The 22,296-nt window shown below is 38.4% G+C and overlaps 1 protein-coding gene across 2 annotated transcripts in view; it reads right to left on the bottom strand.

The window, feature by feature from the left end:
- CHD1 (chromodomain helicase DNA binding protein 1) overlaps positions 1 to 21,940 on the bottom strand; it is a 78,988-nt gene extending 57,048 nt beyond the window's left edge. For both annotated transcript variants that reach the window (XM_014867161.3, XM_014867171.3), the window contains exons 1-2: positions 21,502 to 21,940; positions 19,260 to 19,459 (exon numbers count right to left, since the gene is read on the bottom strand). In XM_014867161.3, coding sequence (XP_014722647.1) covers positions 19,260 to 19,312 — 53 coding nt within the window. In that variant the 5' untranslated portion in view covers positions 19,313 to 19,459; positions 21,502 to 21,940. The remainder of the gene's footprint in view (positions 1 to 19,259; positions 19,460 to 21,501) is intronic.
- Positions 21,941 to 22,296: the final 356 nt, after the last annotated feature.

Here is a 22,296-nt window from a genome sequence, read left to right as displayed (position 1 = left end):
CTTTCTAGAATAAAAATCTGAGAATGGGCTAACTTTTTAAGACGTCAGTGTTTCAGTAACAAAGTTCAAACATCCATGAGGCCATGCAGGAATTTCTCTGCCAACCTATCTCCAACCAGTTTTCCACTTAAACCCTTAGTTCTAGTGATGGCAAACTACTTGTAATTCTCTGAGAGCCGGTTTCTCTTTCCACTTCCTGCTTCTGCACAATTATGTCCCTCCTCTGCCCATTATAAAATTCTTACTTGCGCCTCACCTCACATGCACTTTTCCAACAAATTATCTCCTGACTCCACTCTCAATCCAACCTTAAATTAGGCATCCTTCCTCAGCGCTCCCAAAAACATCCTGTGCATACTACTATCTGAGCTGTGAGCACACCACGTAAAAATCATTGTAGTTTTGTTTTGTTTTTTGGTATCCTACCTTTGGTATTCTACCTTATGTTCCTAGACTGCTGGGGTCTTCACTTGTTGCCCTTTGTATGCTGAGTATTAAATCAAGAACTCTATGTTTGAAGGGTGGATGGATGTATAGATCAACAAACCACAGATACATACGGGTACAAATTCTTGTATAAAATTCACAAATATAATTTGGCTATGAGAAGTATTTCTGAGCTCCAACTAACATTTTATTTATTTAAGTAATAATCAATACGACTGATCTTCTATATAACATAAGTATCGAACACTACTGAAGAGTTATCCTTATTAATTATATTAAATCTTACTAGCACAATAAAGCAAACACTGAATTCTTTTCCTCATCTTTCTCAATTCACAAAAGAAAACCCATCATCATATTTATGGGTACTTTGATAAAATTACATTGTTTTCTTACGGTAAATTAAGTAGAAATATCACAATTAAAAGATAAAACAGCAATTCAAATTAAAGTTTCTTTTCAAGCTTATTTTTACATTCAATTTCAAATATAAACAAGACAGTGATACAATGAATTACCACATAGTATCACCCAGCTTCACAATCATCAACTTATACCAATCTTGTTTCAAATAATCCAGCTTTCCCCCCCACACAATCTCAGACATTTTAAAATTTCATCCAGGGCCAGCCATGGTGGCCTAGTGGTTAAGTTTAGTATGCTCTGCTTTGACAGCCAGGGTTTGGATCCCAGGCGTGGACCTACACCAATTCTGTTAGCCGGCATGCTGTGCTGGTGGCCAACACACTAAAAAAGAGGAAAATTGGCACAGACGTTAGCTCAGGGCAAATTTTTCTCAGGGAAAAAAAAAATTTTCATCCATCACGTATTTCTTAAGTCTTGTTCATTAATCTGACAGTTCCCTCTCCCTCTTCCCCCACTCCGCTTTGCAATTTATTTTATGGAAGAAATTAGGTAGTTTTTCCTGTAGACTTTCCTGCTTTCCAGATTTTGCCGACTGCATCTCTGTGGTATTATTTAAGATTTTTTTCTGTCCCTTGCATTTCTTGTAAACTGCTGTTTAGATCTGGAGTTCAGCGCTTCTTGGCAGGAATATATTTAAGAGTTGTTGTGGACTTCTATCAGAAGGAACTTAATGTTTGGCTGTCTCTTTTTTGTGAGGTTAAGTTTGATCTGTGGGTTCAGGTACTTTCAGCCTTATCCATCCCTTATACAGTTCCCCATAAGCTCTATTCTTAATGTTTTTAGCAGCCACTGATCACATGGCTTCCCATACTATTCATTTGGAGGCAGTAAAATGGTGATATTATATCATTTCTTCACTAGTAACGGTGGAATCCTTGTATAAAGAGAAATTTTCCCTTATCATATTTGTTATCCTGTCACTGTTCACACAGGAAAGGCATTTTCAATCTTTTCCCTTATTTCCTAGTTTTGAAAATGAGTTAAATTGCTAGCATCCTTTCAAAATAGACACATAATTTTTAAAGTCTCATTATGAACTCATGGATTTGAAATTATTTGATGAGATTTAATCCACTGTCAGTATCATTGGTGATTCCCAAACTGTCCTATCTTTAGCCAACAGGAAACCCTTTATTAGTTCCTGAGTCCTTCTGACAAGACCTCAAGTACTCTTTAATAGCCTCCTCACTTTCTGGTCTGACAAGATGAACCAGGCTCATTTTTGTATTTCTTGTCTCAGACTGTAACACAGACATTTCATCAAAAAGTCCCGCTTCTGTGTAAACTGGAAATTTTAAACTGCAATCTGAGCACTAGGTGAGCTGCCTACTACTACTACTACTGACTCGGTCATTGTCTTTTTTAAACACATGGCCTTTTTTTCTTTTTAAAGATTGGCACCTGAGCTAACAACTGTTGCCAATCTTTTTTTTTTTTCTGCTTTTTCTCCCCAAACTCCCCCAATACATAGTTGTATATTCTAGTGTGGGTCCTTCTAGTTGTGGCACATGGGACACCACCTCAGCGTGACCTGATGAGCAGTGCCATGTGCACACCCAGGATCCGAACTGATGACACCCTGGGCCGCCAAAGCGGAGGGCATGAACTTAACCATTCGGCCATGGGGCTGGCCCCTGGTATTGTTTTTAAGATTTTTTTTTAAGGGAATGAGCTAGGATATGTGTATTTTTACAGACAATGCATTAAGAATTTATACTAGTATTCCCAATTCAAACTCATTGGTGTTTTACTTCTGTGATTTTATATTTATAGCATCACTCGGGTTCAGTTGCTTGGTTCCAAATGACACTAATAAATTTGGTTTATCTTAGAATAAAAATATAATAATTTCAAAATAACAATACTATTATTATCAACAATATGATTACTGAATGGTAAGATTTCTTTACAATTCTTTCTGTCCTCACACCCATAATCAAATTATTGCTTTAAATTCAACTGAAACAATTTATTTCTGCATGGCCAGCAATTTGGATTAACTAGGGTCATTGCATTTTTTCATTTTTAGGAACTGCTTTTTACTCATTTTGATTTAATGTTGTTTTATTACTTACTTGGATCCAACTTGAAAGCTACAAAAATTATAGTCAAAGTCCAGCTTCCATCCTTGTCTGCTCTACACTATGTCTTCTCTCCCCTACAATAATTATTTTTAAAAGTGTTTATTTTCCCTTCCTTCAACACAAGCAAATTATGAATAAGAATATATGTTTATATCCCCCTTTCATAAATAACCATTAACATATTTAGACTCATATAAATGATATATTATACACATATTGTATCCTGGAGATCATTCCACAGCAGTAGATATATTCTCCTTTCCTTTATGCAACTGCATATACTCTATTTTATAGATACATCACAGCTTCAACTTGTCCCTGAAAGATGAACATGCTTTGTTTCCAGTCCTTTGATACTACAAACAATATACAAAAAACGGCCCTTTGGATATCTTTTGGTATTTATGGCAGTGTTTCTCTTGATTTGCTATTTACCAACCAAAGTAAACATATCCCCTTTGAAGTTTTAAATTTATAACCACCTAGCACCCAGATCTCGATTTCTAAATACTATCCCACACTTAAATAAACTAGGAGTCCTTTGAGACATGGCAGATTCCAGGGCTGGAACAGGAAAGGTACAAGACGAACCTAAACAATCTTGCTGTGCTAAAAAACAAAATACTTAAAAAAAAAAAAAAAAGATGAGGGCATGTCAAAAGGACACAGAAAAAAAAAAAATAGGACACAGGAGCCAACTTGAAGGGGCTTCCACTGGCCAAATCTGAGTTCAGCATCAAAATGGACAGTGAAGGATTATTACCTAATAGAAAACAGGAACCCTTGAGTCCATACTGATGATAGGTAGTCAGACAGACAGACAGGGGAGGGCTCTCATAGAGCTCTGAATGCCAACTGGTAAATGTGGACAGGGTGATAGTGTTAGAAAGTTATCATTTTGCAATCATCATCGAAATACTGGTTTAGGCAAGAAACATCAAGAGATGTTAAACCTAGGGGAAGAGTATGATGCGTAAGATATCTGCACAGTCTTAAAGTATCTTCTCACAAATTGCTTAGTAGCTACAATGGGTAAATTAGAAACTACAGTGGAACTACAGACACCACCTTGTCGTGGTGATCAAAACTAATGTCACCAAAAGGGACAGATAGACAATATGAGCTGCCAGATATGATACATTTGAGAAAGAAATATCAGAATTTACACAGTACTCCAGCCAAGGATCCACAGGGTAGCGCATGCACAAATTGAACTGAATCATAAGTGAACAGAAGACAAACCCAAATTGAGAAATATATTCTGCAAAATAACTAGCCTTACGGCCTTCAAAATGCTAAAGTCATGAAAGACAAAGAAAGGAACTGTTCCACATTAAAGAAGATTAAAGAGACAGGACAGTCAAATGCAATGTGATCTTAGACTGGACCCTGTCCTGAAAGATGACTGGGATGACTGACCAAACTGGAATACAGACTGAAGGTTAAAGTACTGTTTCAAATGTAAATTTTTCCGAACTTATTAACTATATAGGGTTTTGTTCTTAGAAAACATATGGTGAAGTATTAATGTGTAAAGGGGCATGGATTTTTGCAACCTACTCTCCAATAATTCAGGAAAAATAAATATATCATATATACAAGTATATAAAGAAGGAAGAATAACAGGGAAATGGGGCAAAAAGTTAAAAATTAATGAATCTGGGCAAAGGTATTAAATAAGTTCTTGGTACTGTTCTCGCAACTTTTCTGTAACTTGAAATTAATCCAAAATAAAAATGTTAATGAACAAAAAAATTATTCTTCCAATACCACATGCTTTTACTAATATTCAGTATTGTGAAATCTCATTTGCAGGTAGTAAAAGGTATAAAGAGGAAATTTAGAAGCCACAAGTCGAATATGAAACACGCAAGTAGATAAACAGTGATGTGAAATATGAAAGCATCTGATGTAAAATCAGTCAATAACATGGTCAACCTAGACAGATGAAAATATACGAACCGCACAGAACTTTTCCTTAAGGGACCTGAAAAGGTAAAAATATTAAGGAAGGGAAATTAAAGACCAACAGTATACAACAGCTGCCCAAGAAAATGCAGTTGCCTAACTTAGCATGTCTTCTTCCTTTCCTTAGTAACAGAAATCCCAACATCATGGTCACCCCGTATAAAAGAGTACATAGCACAAACTCCCTGCAGTTAAACATGGCCACCAGCTTAAGTTCTACAAATGCGACAAAAGCAGAAATGTTGGGTTGTACTTTCCAGAAGACTGTTCAATGGGGGCTGACTCAGCTAGGAGATGCTCCCTTTTTTGGTCCTTCTGATTTGCCTTCAAAGTTTGCAGCTGACAGGAGGAAAAGATGGGAAAATTGCTCAAAATTTACATCTCCACAGGTTCTTCTAGTATAGAGACCAATATTCTTTTCCAATATTCCCAAGGTTATTATAAGTCAATGTTCTTAATAACCTGAGTGACCAGAAAAAATTAATATTCTGTTCAGTAAGACATGAAAATCCATTTTTAAACTGTTTTTTCAAGTTAAATTTCTAAGAACTTTAGTGCAGCTTTGATCAATGGTTTACTTCCTCATTAGTTTAGAGAAATGCTTCTCAAACTAACCAACATCAAGATCACCATGCCTCTCCAATTGTTTAATTGCATATGCCTGGGCCCCATCACATATCCCGTGGTGAAGCCAGCAGTAAGGCTGAGCTTGAAGCTTTTAAAGGTGTATGTTCATTCTTGGGATAAAATGACTAAAATCTGATCTCTGCCTGCTTCTCCAACTCCATCTTAAAACCACTCTCCTATCTCTATGCTGTACCCTAGCCTGACTGACTTCCTTCTGTCCTTGAATTTGCCAAGCTTTCTCCCCTCAGAACCTTGGTATGAAGCAGTTCCCCTACCTGGAAAGCTTGTTAATCCCCACTCCACCTTCTTCCCTAGTACTCCTACTCTACTTCTCTCTCACTTCTCAAATTGAGTGTTCCTAGACCACCTCCTCCACACTAGAGAACACACTCAGCACAATGTCTGGCACTTAGGACTTCCTTAACAGAAGCTAGTATGAGCACAGGGGTGTTTTACTTAACAACTGTATCCCTACTTTCTAGCACTCTACCTGACTCTGAAAATATATTTGTGGATTAATAAAAGGCTAATACCACCTCCTCTTGCTTTTTATTTGAAAACACCACAAGCCTAAGTCTTTCACAGAAATCTCCTTGTTCCTTCCTCCTGGTTTGCCAGCCTCTACTTTTCTTTTGGGTTTTTTCTTCCTCCAAATCATCTAATTTAAAATTGCTTGGGGTAAAATAATTTTAAGAAACTTCTTTTGAAAAAAATCAGAAAATCTGGAAACACTGGGTCCACTTCCCACATGGTCACAACTGTCTATACCTAAAGTAGCACTAGGGGCCAGCCTGGTGGTGTAGCGGTTAAGTTCACACGTTCTGCTTTGGCCACCCGGGGTTCACTGGTTCAAATCCCGGGTGGAGACCTAGCACCGCTTGTCAAACCATGCTGTGGCAGGCATCCCACATACAAAATAGAGGGAGACAGGCATGGATATTAGCTCAGGGCCAGTCTTCCTCAGCAAAAAGAGGAGGAGTGGCAGCAGATGTTAGCTCAGAGCTAATCTTCCTCCAAAAAATAAAATAAAATAAAGTAGCACTAGTTCTTTTCGAGGATGCAAATGATCTCCAATTCACCAGTCGTCCCCCTCAAACAAATGTCTCCTACTCAGACAGCTTCATTTATTTATGTTTTCTGCTTGGCCCTTATGGCCCTTTCTCTCATTTATACTCTAAGACAAAATTTAAAATAGCTCTTTATAACTTTCAAAATATTTTCATACTGCATTCTATTTTATCTTCATAAAAAAAGAATGTTCTTGAACGCACATATAGGGAATTTTTCTAGACCCCTTTTCAGAGGAGACAGTCCTTCCAGGGTCCCAGCTTTAAGGAGACTTAATTTCACAGTCAAATACTTAGTTACAATCCCAACCCCGGCTTCCTTCCTGAGGGCCTGTATCCCTCCAAATATCCCCTGTGCTGCCATATGTGCTTTGAGCTTACTGTTCGGACTTTGAGTTCCCTTTTGTTCCTGGTACATGGAAGTTTGCTTTCAAGTTCAGCCATGCACCTACTTTTTTCCCTTTACTCTATCTTATTTAGCATTTTCACGTGTTTGTGGGGAGGAAGTGCTCCAGGAGTGAGTCTATGCTAGCTTAGCTCAGAATATGACAGAATAGCAACACCTCCTTTCTGTGTACCCAACTCTCCACTCAAATCAGTCCTTTGAACTAAAGAAAACACTAAGACCTAGTAAGGAGATGAGAACGATATAGTCTCAAGTGCATAAACAAAGATTCTTCCATATTACAAGGAAAAAAAAGTCTTCAAGTATTCTTTGCATTTTTGTCAACTGGAAACCAGTCTGCAATGGAACACAAAAGAAGAATGAGTAAAATAATGAGTGACCTTCTAAGAAAATGGTAGCAATGGGCAACTGCTTTCCCTATGACGAGATCATGAATAGAAGAAACTAGCCCTGATAAATCTTGGAATAGACTGAAAAAGTCAAGAAAGTGATATAGGAGTGGGAGTGGAAGTACTAAGGAGGAATGGAAAGAATATCTCAAAACAGTAGCACTAAAGAAGGAGGAAAAAAGACTGTGTATTTAAACATTATATGTAAATCAGACTACCTACATCAAAGGTTTAGATCAATGATTTCTCATTTTAATTCTATTAAACAATGCATTCATTTATTTACTTCTTTTTGCCCCTAGTACATAAAGATTTCCTTTCCCACTCCCCTACTTTTTCTTAAACTGGTAGCAGAATTTGGATGGATTAGACTCTGGAGAGAAGGAGGCGGCATGCTATAGGATACACTGATAGAAGGTATATTGATTTTCCACAGAAATATTGTAACAGAGAATTACGTGCCTGACAAATACAGTAATACATACAGGAATTGTATTTACTATGTTAAAGAACGAGCATACTGCACTAAATTCTCACTTTATACCTTGCACCCTTCCCCTTTTACTGCTCAAGTGTCAATGCCATTCAAAAGGACTTCTTTAGGGGAGTTTTTCAGAGAATTTTTTGAGAGACACTTGGGGGGGAACTTCAGGGCTAATAATGGTGTTCTAACATTTAATCGACTTATTTCCTCCTAGCTTTCTAGCCCTCTCTCCGCATTGTAATTATATTTATACCTGTACACCCTTTAGATGAGCCTCAGGTTCCTGGCATATGAAAATAATAAACATACTTAAGGATTACTGTGAAGATTAAAAGAGACATAGAGCATACTGTACGATATACAGTAGTTACAGAGTTCAATATTGACAGCTATTAGAAATAAAAAACCATTAATCTTTTTCCTGAGTTCAAGATCAGAATTATTACTTCAAAGTTTGCTTTAGGTGTTCTTTGGACTATCATAACTATAAGTACAAATATATGCAATATCTATGAATAAAACCTGAAATACTAAAACTTTCAAAACAAATTGTTTAATAAAAAAAGGAAGACACGGTGATTACTATGTGCCAGACACTGGGGTTGTCATTTAATTCTTTCAGTTTCATAGAATAAACAAATAAACTGAGGCTCAGAGAAGGCAAAGAAAACAAATATCAATACTATGATAAGTGTACAAATTATGAATACATATAAAGAATTGAAAGAAAATTCAGAAAAATGAGAGCCACCAATATCTTAGGATGATAAGAGTGATTATTTCAAAATAATATCCCTTTACGTTTGTGCCACATATATGTTGTCTCCTTGCCCCTCCTCATTCACTCAGTATCCATTTTCTGTTTGCCCCTTAGTATTATATAACCATCCCTCCAGTTTTCACTGGCACATGCCCACTCAGCTAAAGATTAGATTTCCCAGTATCTCTTTCAGCTACATGTGGCCACATGAACAGTTTCTGACCAATGGAATATGGCTAGAAATGATATGGGATTTCTATGTCATAGCCTTAAAATGGAAGTGGCTTGTCTTAAATGCTCCCCATTCTCATCTTCCTCCTCCTGGCTGAAAATGGACACCACTGAAGCAACGGAAGCCTTATGTTAAGGATAGTAAAGCTGTCCCACTAGTCAGAGTACTTGGATAACCTCAGGGGTAGAGCTCACTTAACTCAGAGTGAATAAGAAATAACTGTTCTGAGACCCTGTGTTTTGTAGTCTACAACATACACAGCACCTTAATTGGTTCTCTAATATACTATAATAATGTTTCTGCAACAAACACTTTTGAAATAAGTTTTGTATATATATAATTTGAATCCATTTGCTCCTCTTCAACTAACAAGCATTGAGCAAGAATTTCTATCAGGAACAAACTGCCATGGGAAAAAGTAAAACTTAAGAGAATCAAAGATATAAAGATGGATAGATTCCTGATTTAGGAACCGGAGGTCGAGGAAATGGAATGGGGGCAAGGCTTCATGGAGGAAGTGATTGTTAGTATTCTCCATACTTTTCCCTCTAGAGAATCCTTTCTTTCTTTTTTTTTTGCTGAGGAAGATTCGCCCTGAGCTAACATCTGTTGCCAATCTTCCTCTCTTTGCTTGAGGAAGATTTGCCCTGAGCTGAAATCTGTGCCAATCTTCCTCTATTTTGTATGTGGGTTGCGCCATAGCATGGCCGCCGACAAGTGGTCTAGGTCTATGCCCAGGAAGCAAACCTGGGCCACCAAAGAAGAGCACACCAAACGTAACCACTAGGCCCCAGGGCTGGCCCCAGAACTCTTTCTGAAGAAACTGATAAAACTTCCCACTCTTCAAGATTACTCAAAAATATCATATCCTTTATGTAATCTTTTCCATTTTCTCCAGGCAAGGTCATTGTTCCAGCCCACGTGTTCACAATATTTTGCTTATATGTTAGTAGTAAGTCCTTTACAATATTACAATTAATTTTATCCATGTATCTCTCTTCTAACTATACCCTGGAATTCTTAAGTTGGGCATTTATTTTACTTATTTTTATAAACCATTATCCACTTCCGCAGGACTAGAGAAACAATATGGAAATCAGTAGGTATTGAATAAACACTTACAATTTAAAAAATGAATTAGTGACCAAAGGCAATGGCTTTCAAACTTTTTGGACTATGACTTATATAATAAATACATTTTACATCATGATGCAGTACACACACATGCACATGTAAGCATAACAAAAGTTGGATGAAATAATACTCTACAAGAGGAACACTCTATTTCCCATTCTAGTTTACATTATTCTCTTTCACTTAAAAAAATTTTTTTGATCATGAAACTCTAATTGTTGCAACTCACTATTTAAAATATATTTGCCTTGAACAAATCATTTGGAAAATAAGATGCGTTCAGCTAGACGATAACTAAGGTCAGACCACCTTTATATTCTATAAAATTATATTGTATTAAAATTTGTTATCCACCTTATCTTTTACTACAAGCCTTAAAAACTATTAAAGGTTTCAGAAAATCCAGAAAGTATCTATCCATCTGTATGGTTCTGAAAACCAGTCAGGAGCAATGATTTTTTAGGCACTAAACAGCAAGCAAACAGTCCCTTTTAGCATTCTAAACTACCAATCCAAGACAAAATTCTATTACAAAGTAAAACCTTCTTAAAGTAAGTTGATTCTATCAATCACTTAAAGTGTCCGACTGAATAAACGAGAATAAAACTGCTAGAAATAGATGCTGGGAAGGGTTAACATTTAGCACAACTAATTTCAAAGATGATTATTTGGGTTTAGTCATGTTGAATCTGAGATAAAGAAAGTAAATTCAAAAGTTTCTTTAGTAAGCATTCAGACAATCAGATGAAAAACAAGGACTACATATATATATACACTCGAAAGTCACTAAATAATAGTTTCATAAAACATTTGCAATTTGTTATAACATTAATGACCTGATAAAGATCTCTAATTCTGTAGAATTTGTAATTTCCAAACTACATGTAATGTAATTTATAATTACAAGTAGGTAAAGCTAATGATACTCTCCCCTCCATTAGAATTACCTATCATGCAGAAGTCTAACACATGTGGAAATTATATATCTAGAAATAACCTTCAAAGTAATTGAGTGAGGGAGTGTTATAAGATAGAATTTAGACATAAAACTAGATTGGCCATGAGATGAAATATGCGGAAGCCAGATGATGTGTACAAGAGGGTCCGTTTTACTATTGTCACTATTTTGCATATACTTGAAATTCTCCACAATTTTCAAGTTAGCACAAGTAGTGAAGTATATGTCTATATTTAAAAGTCTAATTTTAAGGAGATTATCCATTTGATTAATTTGATTTTAAAAAGGTTTTTAAAATATTTACATGCTTTTAAATTACTTTTATGAATACTGTTGCAAAAAGACAAAGTTCTCAGCAATACATGCTTTACTTTCTAACAAAATTATTTGTAATTTGGTATTTCACCCATCTGCAAAATCCTTGGGAGTGTACTGCACACAAGAACAACCTCCAACTACTGTGAGTCATTTAGCAAAAAACGAAAAAGTGAAATAATCAACACAGAATGGTATGACAGAGATAAGCTACTGCACACTAGGTCAATCCTTAGGTATAAAACACACGCTAAAACTGGAAAAAAGAGGAGGTTATTTACATTTTCAGGACTCATGTACAGCTAACTGTAATTCTTATTTTCTTATAAAATTTCCTTTCAGATCAGATTTCTTCCTTTTATTAACATAATCCAAGATTTAGTCATTTAGAACTGGGAATACTGTGGCAGTTGCATCAAATGGCAATAATCATATTATCTACCTCAAGCACAAAAACAAGAACAGTCTTCTTTGAGGGAATTTAGACTGTAACTCCAGTCTTCTCCAATGGCCCCATTCCTTTATATTATCTCTTCAGCATAGTATTTATTGCCTTCTAACATCATTTTTCCTGGGTATAAAAATTTCTCTTGACTTTTTGCCTAAGCCTGTCAAAATATCTCACCATATCATAAAAGTCACATTACCAGGACTTTAACACGCACATAATTTAAGATTATCAGCATTTTGAATGATCTCTTAAAAAAAATTCATTCTGATAGTGGGCTTGATGCAGAAATTAACCATTTGTCTTTGGATCAAACTTCTCTGTCTCTTCCTTTGAACTGCTGTAGACTGCATCTTTCTGTATTTACCATATCCACCTGATGCTACAAATATGTAAGGCTTAGGTCTTTTTCTTGATTTAGAGAAGAATCTCAAATTTTAGGATTTCATGGTATTTACCATATAGCAGTTGTTTAATCATCTACACTAAATAACTATCTGAGGACAGAGAACTGTAGTTCTGAAAGTAGCAATAGGAGAGATGTGAAATAGCTAACAGAAGGTTTTTGTTAAGAAAAGAGCTCCCCACTATTTTTGTGCCTTATGCCTCAGCTCTGAGACATACTGCAGACATAAGATCCCAAAACCCAGTACTGCTTAGCCAGAACTTTGCACGTTTGTGTATTTTGATCTCAATGATAATTTAAATCTCACTTAATCTATCCACATCAATGAAACTTTTCGAAAGCAGTTGAACAAGGTGACTTTTGACTAAGCAGTCACCTCATATCACAGTGACAGATAATACTACATCATTTCTCATCATTATGAAGATTACAAAAGTTAAAGAGCTCCGTGAAAACTTCCATATAGCCCAGTACTTTAGTCCAGTAATTTGCCCAATTCCATTTTCTTTCACCTCACTTGCATACCTACGTGGCCCCATGAATTGGAATATACTCACTTTCTTGACTGTGTATTTAAACCCGGCTATTCCATTATCACCTCTAGATCATAATACCCTTTCTCCAAGTTAATTTATAGTTTTAAAAGATGGCAAGATACTAAGTGACTCCAAGTGAATAGCTTCATATATATGCATATGAATTTAATATGCATAGAAATCTCCTGGGAATATTGTTAAAATGAAAATTCTGATTTAGTAAATCTGGGAGACACAGGGGAACTTTTAGATGAAAGAATCATTCTGACAGTACTGGGGTGGAGAATAAATGATTCTATGCATTTGTCAAAACCCATAAAACTGTCTATCACAGAGTAAATGTAATATATGCAAGTTTAAAAAAATCAACCCATGTGACTGAGAATCCTAGGATGGAATGCAAATTGTGATAAAAGAGTAACTTTATTATAAATTTATGACATCACATACTGAAGGGGGTGGGGGGAAAGATGCTAACTGGAGTAACTTTGGAAAACAGTGTTTGACTAGAAATTCTAAGGCTAAATATAATAGGAACTGTACACTGTACATCAACACTGTATTCTAGTTGGTAAATTTGTTTCTTCTGTGACAATGGCCTAAAAATTCTGAAACTACTTTATCTGTATGCTGAGGGTGAGGTCATGGATGGTGGATGGAGGATGGTGCGAGCCAGGTTTCTCTCTGTTGGAGACGGAAGTTAATAAAGAAGCAAGAAAGGAAGGTTAGGATGAATCCTGTAGTACAGGATTACCGTCGGAGGCATCAGTACAAACCCAAGTTTACGTCAATATATATACAGATGAACAGATACAGAAACAACTGTAGATATGTTGATATACGTGGTTTAGTATATATACATATATTACGTAGCTCTGTCTGCTTTGTCTGCTGAGAGGGCCTAGAAGCAATGACACCTGAGCAGCAACGAGCATACTCAGCACCCAAATCTGCTTTCTAACATCCTTTTCTCCAATAAAAGGAACCAGGGCTCTTTGGAGAAATGAGTGACTCTAGGACAAAAGAATGGGAATGTGTAAAAAGTACACAGAAGCCAACCTGAAAGAAAGCTCACAATGGGCAAGGCTAGAACAATTTGAGCAACAAAATAAATAATTTATTGGATTATAACCCAAAGTATAAAATACATATACACAAGTCCAAGCTTATATAAATGAATGATTGACTAAATGGGAGATAAATGACTTCTTTACAAAAGATTCCATTTAATATATGTAGATACTACCTCCCAGAAGGAGATGGAACTTAATTCCCACTCCCCCCACCCCCTTGAGAGTGAGCTAGACATAGACATTTGCGGCCAAAGAAGACAGTATGGAAAGGGAAAAACAAACAGTAACTTGACAGTGGAGAAACCTGGCAAATGCTGCCTTGGCCAAGTGATAAAGGTTATCATCATCAGTAATGTCATGTGGATATTAGGCTCCCCATACGATGTGACTAGAAGAACATTTCATCTGTGTGATATTCTTTCTAAAAACTGATAACCCTAGTTTATTCTAGTTTAACAAAAACATCAGACAAATCCAAACTGGGGGCATTCTACAGGACACCTGGCCAGTACTTCTCAAGATTGTTAAGGAAATCAAGGAAAGAGGACGCTGGGGAGAGTTGACAATTAAATGCAACATGGAACTTTGGGTTGAATCCCGGAACAGAAAGAGATCATTAATGGAAAAATCAATGAAATCCAAGTAAAGTCTGAAATTTAGTTAATAGTTTTTTAAAAAAAATTCTTTTAAATGGTTATAAATCTGGTTTCCTCGTCTGGAGAGTGGGAATCATAATACTGCGTATATTACGGGAGTTTTGCGAGGATGAACTGTGATAAATTCACATAATGCACCATGTACTGTGCGCCATGCCTGGTTCAGAGTGAGAGCTCAATAATTATTGGTTACCATTACTATTGTTTCTAGAGAAATGAAATGTACCCAGCTTCCTGTTGGCATGGCCTATGACCTGGTTCTTTGGGGCTTCCCAGAAAATAAAAACCACACATAACAACAACAACATCAATAACATAAAAAGTGGCAAAGTGCTTAATGACTCCATGCAAACCACTTCATATACATGTGCATTAATTTAATATGAATATGAATTACTGGAGAATCTTGTTAAAATGAAGATTCTGATTCAGCAGGTCTGGGGTAGGGCCCCAGTTGTACATTTTGAACGACGTCTTGGAAAGTTACATCATATACAATTCTCTTATCCTTATCAGTTAAAAAAGTCTAAATACTTTATAGTAACCTAGACTAACCACAATCCTTAGGAAATCCTGTGAAAATTTTAATTTGGTAAATTCTATTTGGAAAGAGAGTATCTTATTACTAAAGCTCCTGCTGAATAGTTTACTGAGTTGTCAAAGGATAAGAAATGATCTTAGATGATCTTGGATTCAGTAGCATATAAAGGATATTTCAGAGAAAAATAGGAAAAGATGAAGAAAGCACACAGTGAACTGAGAAACAGGGAATAACAAAAAACGAGATGTAAGAGTCATACTTTCCTGCAATGAATGACATCACAGAAAATTTTAAAAATCAGTTTCCTTAACTCAATGATTTCTAGCCGTTCTGGCTTTGTGATTTCACATTTTCCCATCTTCCTTAATATGTTTCTTAGCACAAACTTGAAATTTAAAAAATGATATTTGTTTTGAAAACTCTGAGATAACCGCAGAGCAAGCTCAGCAAACACCATTTTAACTGGTATTGACTTTAAAAATTGTTCAAATTTATTTAGTGAAAGAAACTAACATTTTGATGGCAAGAAATCTTTCTGGTATGTGTATACACAAATGCAATGTTTCCAAAAATAGTATATCACAGTAGAATTCAACAGGACACTAACAGATACATGGTGAAAATTGTGGCCTGTGTTCAAATTAACTTTGAATTGGTTCTCCTTACACTTAACAGGTCATTTAGACTCTAGGGCTTCTCAAAGCCTTTAAAAAGCCTTTTAAAGATTCTGATTTTCTAAAAAGGAGATTTTCATTTAACCATTTCCAGTGATCATACTCCCTACTCACTGCCTACCCAAAACACTTTAAAAGCTGAGATCCAAAGATTCTTGAAGCATAACACAATAATTAAATATTTTCTATAAGCCAAGGAAATTTAAGCGTTACACAGAGGTCTTCTAAGTAAATAAAAAATTTACACACATATATATTTAAAACATATATGTAAATATATTAAATCAAGTACTGTTAATGCTATAAAAAGCTATAATGAAACAAAAAAGAATTCTAAGAATCAGGTCAACAAAGCTCATTGCCAGCTATAGATTAATTCTAAATGGTTAAGACCATTATAGCACACCACTAACAATTTTCCTCTATAAGAATTTTTCAAGAGCATGATATATAAAGACTAATTAAAGTGATTCAAATAAATTCTCAAATTTACATGGACAAACTTACACTACTGAAAATTTAATCTACAGGCAAGCAGAGAAATTCTGAGTATTAAGCACGTATCAATCATCTAAAAACTAGCAAACTCACCATATATTTCTGATCTTTACCCATAAATCTAGTTCTGGAGTAAATCATCATTCAAGACAACTTTAAAATAAATAACAAGGATTTGAAAAACTTGGTTGCAAATAACAACACATCTACACAGCTGGGAACTGATGCTTTGAAATCTTCCAACAGTATCTTTAGAAAGCTTAACTTCAGTTATGTAATAAACTTTGTGCTGAGTTGAAACTGATGTACAGGTGCATCCTGACCCAAATTTCTTAGTAAATAAGTTTCAAAACTGTCAGTTATAGCACAGCCAAAGAGACATTTTCCTATCAATTCTTCTTCTTCTTCATGGTTATAGAGAATTTTCCACATGGAAAGAATCAAAAAATGATTTTTCAGTACAAAGCTAATTATACCAACCAAAAATGCCAAATGACTTCTTGCTTAAGTCTATTTCATTTCATAAACTTCCACAATACAAAAGAGAAAATTTAAAGCCAAAAATACGTTTAAAAATTTTAGCCAATAAAAATCAAATTTTACTTTAAAAACTATTTATGATGTACATTAATTTTAAAAGTAGGGTATATTTCTCCTCTCACCACTCTATAATAATATTCATAGTAACAGTAGCTTTTGTTTTTTGCAAGAAAATCCCTTTATGTTTATAAAGTTCACCTCCCGGCCCTTTTAACTAGGCACAATCTCCCTTCTCTGTACTGCCTTGTTATGAAAGCTCTGGGGTAGGGGCCTGAGGGTTAGTAACAATGACAGCAGAGCAAAGGAAAAGGATAGCATAACAGCAGTAAGGAAGAAAATGAAAGCAAAATAGAAGCAGGCCTCCCTCCTTCTGATAAACATCAAGGCAGTTGAAAGAACTAGATAACTCGACAATCATACTTCTCAGAAGCACATAACCTGCATAGTAGAAATGATTCAGAATAATTAGAGAATATGCTTTGCAATTATTTCAAATAAGTATGCATTATAAAAGATTCCTTTAAGTCAATTTAATTTCACAGAGTTTAATTTTTTTCATCTATACTATCAAATTTGACTTACTACTCCCCTTTGCTTTAGATGTGGCAGTGAAATATAAGAAAATTTCTGGAAAAGGTAAGGAATCAGAAAGTAACAGCATGTGCTCTCTCTGCATACTCAACGAGAGGATTTACTCTCAAGAGTCTTATTTCCTATTTTTGGGATAGTTTGGTTCCTGTGTTTCCTCTAGATATTTCTACCTATTAACCACTTCATTGCTCACTAATGAATAAGAGAATGTGGACAATGTGACTCTCCTATTCACTTACTATAGCCAATAAACCTGTAGAGATTTCAATCAAAGCTGAGATTCTAATTCAAAAGTCTTCTAATTTACCTCTCAACTCTGGTGATTCTAGCCAAACTCTATTATTTGAAACCTTATTATACAGTGTAAATTAAGTGGTAGGATGAAACTTCAAAATCACTTAGTTCAACTCTTATTACTTTACAGTTGGGAAATCATTCAGAGAAACAGTTAGTGGAGAGATGGTGTCGACTCAGGTTTTGTAACTCCAGACCAATACTTGTTCCACTAAATCAAACACATATCTCACTGCTTCATTTTCTACCCAAGATTTCTTCTGAAACCCTCCTAACTGCCAAAACTTTCCTGTTTCTTGTCCATCACATTACTCCATCACTGTAATTAATGCTTCAGTTATGTAGTGTCCTATATTACATAAAACACAATGCTAATTATAATAAGCAAATATTAAGTGTTCATTATATCAAGAAATATTTTAAGCCCTTTATATATAGCATCTCATTTAATCCTCAACTTCAAATAAGATAAATAATACCGTAATTCCCATTTTATAAGTGCAAAAATCAAAACCTCAGAGGTTAAATAATTTGCCCTAATTCACACAGCTAATAAGAAGCAGGACCAGGATAAGTAATCAGGCAGTCTGACTCCAATGTCCATATTCCTGATATCTACATACAACAACTGTACCTAACTACATGGACTGTATTATTAATATGCAGATAACTCAAAATTTGGGGGCTACAGAATTTAAAGAGAGTTTATATTTGAAGAGGCTTCTTTCACATTTTCACATTAAAATAGCTTAATGTGGCTTATTTCCATAAACGATATCTTCTTTACAGAGACATGGCCCAAGTAAGAACCCTTAAATTAAAACTCAAATTAAAAAAACAAATAGAGGAAAAAAAGAGTTACAATACTTTAACAAATGCCCAGATCAGCACTGTCAAAAGGACTTTTTGTAGTGATAGTACTGTTTTCTATCTGTGCTGTCCACGACGGTAGCCGCTAGCCACACGGGACTATTCAGCACTTGAAATGTGTCTAGTGTGACTGAGTAATTCAATTTTTAGTATTTTGTAATTTTAATTAATTTAGATTTAAATAGCCACATGTGACTAGTGGCTACTGTACTGGACAGCACAGGTGCAGAAAAAGATGAGGGAAGAAATTCTTATTGCCTTTATTTAGAGAGTGCACTATCAGTCAAATCAATTTAAATGTCTTTTTTTACTGGCTCTAGCTCCAATTATTATTTTTTTTTAAAGATTTTATTTTTTCCTTTTTCTCCCCAAAGCCCCCCGGTACATAGTTGTGTATTCTTCGTTGTGGGTTCTTCTAGTTGTGGCATGTGGGACGCTGCCTCAGCGTGGTCTGATGAGCAGTGCCATGTCCGCTCCCAGGATTTGAACTAATGAAACACTGGGCCGCCTGCAGCGGAGCGCACGGACTTAACCACTCGGCCACGGGGCCAGCCCCAACCAGCTCCAATTATTAACCCAAACAATATAAACCTCCAAGGAGACTTAAGTAACTCAAACTTTCTATTATTTAAATTCTTCTTTGTCTATCTCAAAGGAAAAAATAATTAAAATCCTCTTATTATCAACAAAGCTTCATATATTAGAAACTTTTTACTGTTTGGGTAGCTAAGAGGAAGAACTTGAACCTGAAAACTCCCTACCTATTAAGAAAACTAAAAGAGTCACAAAAGTTTTCAATTCTCTTCGCAATAAATACTTGATAATAAGTGCTTACCTTGATTCTCCACTACTGTTTCTAACACTTTCTTCATCACTGTGTCCATTCATTGTAAATATCAAGAAGTTTTAAAATAAAATATAAATCTTCCCAGTTTAAAAGATGAATATAAATACTGACTCCTCCTTGAACATCAAAAATTCACAGATGAATTTCCTTCAACATTCACAGGTTTCCTGGGACCCTTTTTGATTCACCTAAAGAAAACACAGTAAGAAAATAAGAAAATTTCCTGTAGAGAAAAAGACAAGTCTGTTTAGAACTTATACAAATCTACCTAGGCCAATTAGAAACAGCTAGGCTTCTATTAACTATATTCCTGACTACTTATTAGAATTTAGCACACCACTGCTTATTTTTGATAGAAGAAATTAAAATATGTGTGGAGTGCTAAAACTTTTAGACTAACTGCAACTATGTAGCGATACATATATACACACTTTGGATAAGTAGATAACTAAAGCACACTGGTAGTATATAACATATGCATACATTCCAAGAATAGAAAATGGAGTCTTATTAGATACTTGGTCAAACGAAGTAAGGGGGAAAAAGGCTACCTTTAATCAAGCACTAATTCCTATCACCAAGAACTTCATATACTTGAATGAGGGAAAGTTTTGAAAATGATCACATGAGAACAGAAGAATAAAAGGCTATCATATAATCCTGGCAAAAACTCTATAGGTCAAAATAGATGTGTACTTTCACAGGTAAGCCAACAGGGGAATGATAAAATTTAAATAACATTTATCCAGTTTGGACTTGTGGAGATTCCATTTAAAAAAAAAAAAAGGTAATGAACATCCACTATGATTTCTTAAGCAAGCGGTTTGGGGCAGAAATCATGGACCAAGACACAGCATTTCCACCTTTCAAAGATTTCAGCACAACACTGGAGAGTCACCTACAAGCCATCCGCGAATAAACAAAGGAGATCTCTGGCAGGGGAGGGAGAGGAAGAAGCGGGGGAAGGAGACGTCAGATCCTTCCCCAGCCAGAAAGTACCGAGATAGCCGACTGAGAGCAGAGCTGTCCTCCGACCTCAGCAAAGAGAACTCACTCCTACGACTATTTCCATTCCACAAAAAAGAGGGGAAATAGGCTGTTGCCAACTTAATCACAGCAAACACTGCATCTAGATCGGGATTTTAATTCTCCAGAAACTAAGAGCCGGTAGACTCTGCAAGAACTGGTTATCCAAAAAGTAACTATTCCACGCAACATTTATTCCTCTTGTTAAATATTAATTCCAACTAGTCAAAGAGCTTTACTATTAAACAATTAAGTCTTGAAAAATCTAGGTACTCTAACAAACCGCCTCTTTCCCGAAACTCTGTCAGCGTTGAGAAAGTTCACTCCTCGTTTCGTTCTTTCCTTTTCACCTCCCTTTCGCCCCTCAAAATGGCTTTCTCTGCACATTGTAACTTCCTTTTTCCCCTCATCTTCCCTCTCCGAGTCAGTCCTCTTTCTGAGACCCTTCTCACAAGCGTCAGGTCGGAAGCCGCGAGCACACGCAGCTCCTCGGGCCTTTCACGCGTCCTAACAATGACTCTTCCCCAAGTCGCCGACCCTGTCCCCCCTCCTCCCGGCCCGGCTTTCAGCAGCAGCCCGGCTCCTGCTAAGTTTCCGAGGCGGTCCTCGAAAGGAGGCTGGAAACCTTCCTCCTCCCTCAGCCGTCCATCGCAGCTTCGCTCCAATCAGTCTCCCATCCGGACGCACGCTCCCACCCCCGGCCCTCCCAGGGCCTCCATCCCCGTCCCGCAGTCTCTCTTCCCGCCTCAAACTTCCCGCAGACCCGCTCCGCGCCCTCCCGGGCTCGCCCGGGCCGCCGCCGCCCCCTCCCCCTCCCCGCCGCTCCCCACGTGCTGGGAGGCCGGGTCGCGGCGGGACCGACGCGCCGGCCAAGGGCTCGCCGCTCGGGCTCCGCAGCTCTGCCCTCGCGGCCCAGCGGTGCCCACGCCGAGGAGGCCTTGGCTCCACCGCCCAGCTGCCCGCCCGCCCAGCGGTGGGATGCGCTCCGCGGCACCGGCCTGCGCTCGCCACTCACACGCCCCCCGCGCGCCCAACCCGGCCGCCGCCGCCGCCGCCGCCGCCGGCCCTCGCAGAGCCGTCCCGGCCTTCGCCCGGCGCCCGGCCGCTGGGCCGCCGCCCGGGCACCGCGCCGCCCCCGCCCTCTGCCCGGCCGGCTCCCGTCCTGCCCGCCACATCCTGACCCGCCCGCCGCCCCCTTTCTTACCGGCGGACGTGCAGGCTTCGCGGGGCGGAGGGAGCCCACTCCGATCAGCGGCCTCCCCCGCGCCCGGGCCCGCGGTCTCCGCCGCCGAGTGAGTCCTCGGGCTCCGGGCGTCTCGGGGTAAGCAGGAGTCCGGGAGGGGGAGGGGGACGGGGAAGGACGCGGCGGGGAAGGGGAAGCCCCGGCCCGCGGCACCAACGCGCGATCCCCTGCGGAGCGGATCCAACAATCAATTCATTATTGAAGCACCAACGGCGAGGGCAGCCAGAGCCAGAAGTAAAGAGCCGTCGTCGTCGCCGCAGGCACGCGCGCGCTCCCGCTCCCGCCGCTTATCGGCTCCCGGCAGCCGCCATGACGCCGAGAGAGCGAGCGCAACCGTCTCCGTCGTAGCCGCCGCCGCCGCCGCCACCGAGGTCGCCGTCGCCTCCGCCTCCCGCGCGACGTAAGCTCCCCAGCTCACTCCCCTTCCCCACTGGGCGCGAGGCGGGCTGACGGGCGGGCGGGCGCGCGCACGCCGAACCCCCTCCTGCTGGCGCGCGGGCGGCGGGAGGGGCTACGTTGGGGAGTCGTGGGGCGTAGGAAGAAAGCGATTGGTGCTGAGGCGGGGCGGAGAGCGAGTGCGCGCACGCGCACCGATGGGAGCGCGCACGCCGGCGGCGCGGAGCCCGCTGGACTCTGGCTATAGCTGTGGGCTGCTGATCTTTGCTCGGGCGCCCTCTCTTAGCAGCCGGAGTTGAATTCCGGGAAGTGGGAGCTGCAGGCTCGCTCCGTGCGGGTATGGACGCTGCTGTCACTCGG

This window comes from Equus asinus, chromosome 9, assembly GCF_041296235.1.
Source record: "Equus asinus isolate D_3611 breed Donkey chromosome 9, EquAss-T2T_v2, whole genome shotgun sequence".
Taxonomy (NCBI): Eukaryota; Metazoa; Chordata; class Mammalia; order Perissodactyla; family Equidae; genus Equus; species Equus asinus.
The sequence above is the reverse complement of the archived record's forward strand: the minus strand, read 5'-3'. Positions and strand labels throughout refer to the sequence as shown.